The 6510-nt window shown below is 31.8% G+C and overlaps 1 protein-coding gene across 1 annotated transcript in view; it reads left to right on the forward strand.

Annotated features, from left to right (window-relative positions):
- LOC106458536 (huntingtin-like) overlaps positions 1–6510 on the forward strand; it is a 269635-nt gene that overhangs the window by 70919 nt on the left and 192206 nt on the right. Inside the window, exons 15-16 of the mRNA XM_022384781.1 lie at positions 2991–3190; positions 5730–5991. Coding sequence (XP_022240489.1) covers positions 2991–3190; positions 5730–5991 — 462 coding nt within the window. The remainder of the gene's footprint in view (positions 1–2990; positions 3191–5729; positions 5992–6510) is intronic.

Below are 6510 nucleotides of genomic sequence, written 5' to 3' on the forward strand. Positions count from 1 at the left end.
GTGTATATATATATATATATATATATATATATATATATCCACTCAGTTGAGAAGAGGGCACAGCTGGGAATTCCCCTTCATTCTACACCCTGGAAGTTTAATCCCAAGTGCTGATGTTGGTGGAAGCTGGACCAGTCAATGCTGGAACTCCTTGTAATACTGGATTCAGGTAGATAGCTCTCTGTTCTTACAGTTGAGACTTGTAGATGCCCCTTCTTGCTAATTCTGGTTGCTGGATGTTTCATTTCCCTGCTCCTATGGTTGTGCTTTGCGGAGCTCTTTTGCCTTGTAATACTGATTGCAGGACATACGAGACCCTGTTCCTGCAGTTGTGCAAGTGTTCCACATCATGCTCATTAACACCAGGTACAGTTGAGTTGAGGTTTACCTACAACCCCATAAGTCAAGGTTCGGAATATGTTTTACTTCTTGACTCCTATGGTTGGGTTTGTCTGGTGGATGTCATTTGCTTACTTCCTCATCACCATTGCAGTTGCTTGCAGTATTGCACTTTGTTTACTTAGGGGTGTTTTTTTTATATTATACTCATGGTCCATTTGCCCTAGCCACCATGTACTCTATATCTTGATTTTGATTTTCTGTAAGGTCCTCCACCTTGTAATTTCAGGGACAGTACGTGGAACCTTGTCAGTATGGTTGGGGTTGAGTAGATACCTAGCACTGTCTAGATGGATACCTCCATCTTCATAATTCTGAGAACTGGTCATTGGTTTTCTGTTTTTTTCCATGTGGGTTTGGAGTTACCCCTAACTGTTCATTTTCTTTTCTATATACTCCTTGTGGCTCTTATCCTCTTGAAGTCATTTGTTTCCAGCCACATTTATACATTTCAGTATGGAGTGGGATTAATATTGATTATTTACACATGGTACATTGTTTTCTGAGGTCTTTCTTGTCCTAGATCCAGATCTAGATGATGCCTATTTCATGACACTCCACTTCTTTGAGAACATAGAGCATATCTGATCCAAATGTGGTGCAGTCCCCACATATGTGCTTCCATTCCTTTACAGTGCACACCTGATCGATCTCATACAGATGCATCCTGCGGGGGGTATCTTGTTTTATCTTAAACCGATTCCTACACCTATTCAGTGTGGGAATTTAGCTATTGTGTGAGAAGAGGTATGTGTTGTATTGGAAGTTATTATTTTCTTACACTGTAAATAGATTTCTGATACATACTTACCTCCTCTCACACACTTCCCACCCTTCCTCCTAACTTCTGGTGTTCTGTTTTTGTGGGCCTAATCTTGAAAGTGAGGTTCACGTAAAGTGGTACAGAGGGACCCAGCTTCTCTAGAAGAGTGTATCGTGCTCCTATTTGTGGAGGGTTGTTGCATGCTTTATGCTTGCTAAATGAGCAGCTCAAACTTGTGGGGTATAAAGGCTAGCACGTCATGTGAGAAAATTTCTTTTCAATATGTTAGAGGGTAGTGAAAGATTGAGCAAAGCTACTGTGTGAAAGGAGATAGGTATCTATCAGAAATCTATTTTCAGTGTAAAAAAATTATAGTTGGAGATAACAAGTTTGGTAAACAGTTTGAATTAAAAAATATTGAAATATATGACATTTGTAAGGGTTTTTGAGAATATGATATAATTTGTTAACCATGAATCTTTATAGAAACAGTTGAACTTGTGCTAGTAAATAGCCGAATACATCCTGTTTATTTAATAATCTATAATCTAATGAATATCTGAGTTATATATTAGGATAATTTACTATTTCCAAGCTACCAAAATTTACCCATTGAGCACAAGACTCGTATATTTAGGTTTGTTCTCATGCTCACACATATTAGTAAAAAATCTCATGTTTTGGTTAAATTAGCAGCTTTGTATAATGTATTGTTTTTGGTAGACTGGCTGGATCCAGAAAACTTCTTCCTCACTTTGATCAGGAAATGCACCATTTTGCTTCATTGAATACAAATTGTTATGGGGAACCTGCCCCAGAGTTCCCAAAATGCAGTTCTTTGATGCTCCCAGCACTTTACCATGCACTAAAATTTTGATTTTTGAAAGACCTCACTCAATCAAATTTATAAAAGTTGGCAGCCCTGTTTGATGATAAGGAACCTACTTTTATCAATAAAGTTTGAAGATGACTTGAATGAAGTTTAACATGGTAACAAATGTACAACGTTTTGACAAAATTTTATCATAATCAGGTACAAGTAATTTACATAGACACAGGAATATATATACAGTATGGAACAAAGAGGTTATATAATCAGACATTGCTTAACAGCTTAGTAAAGATACCTTGGCACTCCGGTGTGTTGGTTTAGAGATGATGGCATTTTTGTGACTCAAGCATATCTGTGAAAAGATTAACTTTCTTGAGATCTTTCACTGTTTCATCTCTATGCATTGTATGCCAGCTGTTATGAATAAACACCTCAGTTTTAGCTCAAACATTTCTTAAATTGAAAGGTTGCTGTACATGTTGATTCAGGTTACAAATGATTTGATTTAATATTACTGAAAAGTAAAATCATAAACATTATTGGAAATATTTTTGTATTTTACTCGGATATAACAATAATTTTGATAACTTGTTTTTAACAAAGAAAGTTCCGTGACTTGCTTTACGAGACAGATACTATTTGGAAAGTTCCATGCATCTAACACAAAGATTGCTTTTTTGTCAAAAGCAATCCAAGAGGTAGCAGTTGTAGTCACCAGATGATTTTTATAAAGAAACTTAAAAAGTAATATTTTGTGTTAAGTTCTTTAAAATTGTTAGTGAAAAATGACCAGTGGGTGCTGTGCTTAGAATAAAAAAAAAGATTATTTTAAAATGAAAAATGTAATAATATAGAATTCTTTGGATGTAATACATGTTATAAATTCAAATATCTAAAAAAGTTCTAGAAAATGTTCGACAGAAATGTTTGAGATTATTTACTGAATCAGAAGGAAATTTCCAAATTTTATAAGTTCTGTAATGACTCTTCCTACAGGTTGAACTACTAGAAGTGTTAGCTGATATTCCATTTAGTGTTGTTCAGTATTTAGAAGAATCTTATAAGAAAATTAAGAAGAATGCAATACAGCCTAAAACATTAAGTTATCAAGAGAGATTTTTAAAAGGAGTTGTCATTCCACTTTTGGGAGAAGAGGATTTTAGAGTTCGACAGGTAGCTGCCTTCACCATTGTTAGGTAGGAGCAAGAATTTGTTTGAAAATATTACCTTTTATTAAGATTTTTTTGTTCACCAGCATCTACCATTCTTAGCTAGGTGGGAGAAATAATGTGAGTGTAGTCACAGTTAAATATTTGTTTAAAAATGTTCACAGTTGAATAAAAGCAAAAAATATGGCTGTCATAGTGTGTACACATTTGTAATTGTTATTAAGGTTTAATTATTTTTATAGCTTGATTGGTCTCGGAGATTCTTTTTTGTATAAACATATAGGGTGTAGGAGAACCATAAATAAAAAAATTTTAAAAAGACCAGTAAAATAATGGTATTTATTAAATCCATAACTTATTTTCTTTAGTCTTACTACACATTTTTTGGCAACATTAAAAATTATCAATGCAACAAAATCTCAAGTATTCTTTAATGGAAGAAAACATTCTCTTGAAGCTATCTACTTTGTACTAATAAAATACTTCAGGTTCTTTGAAGAATAAAAAAACATATGTAAATAATAATTTTTCTATTAAAAAAGAAAATTGAAGTTTTAAAAATAGACATTGAAAAATGAAATGATAGGAATTTTAGTTTTGTTGATTATTGCACACTTTTTAAATTTATTATTATTTTTATTAAGACTGCAAGCTTTGGCTCTCTAGTTGGGGCCTTCTTTGGGTAGAATGTATGTGACCATTTTTTACAGTAGTATAATTCAAACATTTAACATAGCAGCACTGCAAACATATGAAATGACCTGTAATGTGTGTAAATTTTTAAATAATGGATATATACATACACATACATATGTAAAGAAAATTATTTATTAATAATGACTAAATAAATAAGTCTTAGCAGGTAGTCCAGTTGTTAGAAACATTCTTTGTTTTTGATAAAGGTAACCAAACAGCAAATGAATGTTTAACTGAAGTTTTGTTTATATTGTGTGGTGGTCCACTGTCATGAGTTATAATGGCAACTGCTTCTTGAAGTTTTGTCATTTTTATGTATAGTATTGAGATTATTAGAAATAATATTGTGGTTTATGATTATAACATGAAATTCTATATCAGAAATGTTGATATTGTAGTTTTGATATTTCTTTTATGTTTCATAGTACAAGCACAACCTGAGCATTTGGTTTCACCTATATATTGTGCTGTTCATTCGCATTGTGTTTTTGAGCATCTTTTGGAATGAAGGATTTAGGTTTTGACAAGTTGTTTCTTAACTAAATGTGCATGGGATTTGCCTAATGGACCAATCCCATAGTTTGAAACGTTTGAAATGTATTTAAGAGGTTTTATGGATTAAACAAATGAAATGAGAGATTTTTGAGATGAAGAAAAGTATTTTTTAATTTTAACATGAAAATTACTTTTCACATAGACTATTCAAAACAGATACTCAATATATTCATGGGCAAATCTTTATTTTACTTTATTAATAATATTTCACTAAAAATATGTTTGTTTTTTTTGTATGTGAAAGACTTATAATGTTAACTGAAAGACTGCCAAATTTGTGAAGAAAAACACTATATTGAAAGTATTAGAAGTATTAAATCTATGAAGACTTTCAATGAGTACAAAGAGGTCATGTGGTCGATCAAATCGACTGACCCCATGTTAAGAGAGTTAATGGTGCATCATGAAAGAATGTGACTCAGCAATTATTCAGCTGATTTCAAACATTTTTGTCACTCATGCTACATTGGTGACATTTGCAGTTTTCCACAATTGTGTTCAGGATCATTACTTTTTTAACTGTTTCAGTTCCGAGCATTCAGATATTAAGTTCACATGTGATTTTAAAAATCAAAGCTTCTTTTTTTCCTGAATGTACTAATTACAGTGTCTGATAAGGCTTGCACTACTTACCACTGTGGTAAGTACAATTTTACTGGTTTACACTCAGATTATTACTGTGTCATTTGTAATTTTTTAATGAAATTTGATAACTTGATTACTAGAGCTTATAGAATTACCAATTATTCATATTATTAAAGCTGATTTGTACTTTAGCTATTGTTATGATTTATTATTTACAAGTTAGCTCTAGGCTCATAAATTTACCTTATTTCTGTTAAGTGCAGTTATTATTTTCTTTTATAAGCCTTAAACAGAAGGATGAGCTGAAATAAAAAAAAAAGTTAATTATTTTTAATATATTTGTCAACCCAGTGTTCATATGCCAGATTCTTTTTAACCCTGGAGCATAGTTGTTTATTTGCATTCAATAAAGCATTTTTTGTAGCATCTGTATTTCATGTCTGATTCATTCTCGACTTAGCATTAAAATTTTTTTTTAACATCTTGTTTAAAGATTCTTATAGCTTGCCTTTTGGTTGTAAATATATCTCAAAATACCACTTATTTATACCTTTGGTGATGACATTATGTACATCTGTTAGCTTGGCAAAAGAAAGAAAAAAATAGGTAATACTTGTTTCTTCATACTAAAGTTTGGAAGATAAGGTGCACTGTTTTTGTTTAATATTGCACTTTTTGTATTAGAAAGCTCAGTTCTTTAATATAAATAGTTTTTAATTTTCAATTGCAGGTTAGTGCCTCATTTGTTCTACCCAACAGATCATCCTCATCATGACCCAATTGTAGCTGTGGCAAAAGAAAAAACATCTTTTTTCTTAAACTCTGTCCTTCCTAATTTGATTGGAAGTGTTCATCCTTTAGTTCATGGCCTTGTGCATCCATTTAGCTACAAAGAAACAGTTTTGCCATCTTCTTCTACTGAAGCCTCACTATCAAGAATCATCAGCATTTTGTCTAAGTGTTTGCTCACTTCATCTTCAAGGCATATGACGGTAAGCCAAGTAGTAAAATCATTACATTCTAATAATGTAAACAAATTGAATTTATACAATAAACTTTTGTTGAAACTCCAAATTGTAAAATTTTTAATCTGTACAGTATACATTCACTGTTTACCAGATCATGAGATAACATGAAGCTAGTTATGATTATCATATATTTAGAGCTTATTTATCTTTTTAAAAATAATATTTTTCTTCTGTATTATATACACAGGAAGATACCTGTTATTGAGCTTAAGAAGGAAGTATCATCTGTTTTTAACAGATGAGAATTTAGGTTTGAGATAGTACACACTGTCTTGGCATTCATGTATTAACTCTTTGAGCACAGGTTCAGTCCCTGGAACAGACTTCTTAAACATTTTGTGCTTGATATAGTTTCATGTTCTAACTTTTAAATTAATAAGCGAATGTTAACGAAATTTGGCAGATTATCAGTAAACATTACAATGCTTCCATACGCAAGATATCAATTTTTTTTTAAATTTAAATCTTAAGGTTTATAAAGCC

The sequence above is a fragment of the Limulus polyphemus genome, unplaced genomic scaffold (genome assembly GCF_000517525.1).
Source record: "Limulus polyphemus unplaced genomic scaffold, Limulus_polyphemus-2.1.2 Scaffold482, whole genome shotgun sequence".
Lineage (NCBI taxonomy): Eukaryota > Metazoa > Arthropoda > Merostomata > Xiphosura > Limulidae > Limulus > Limulus polyphemus.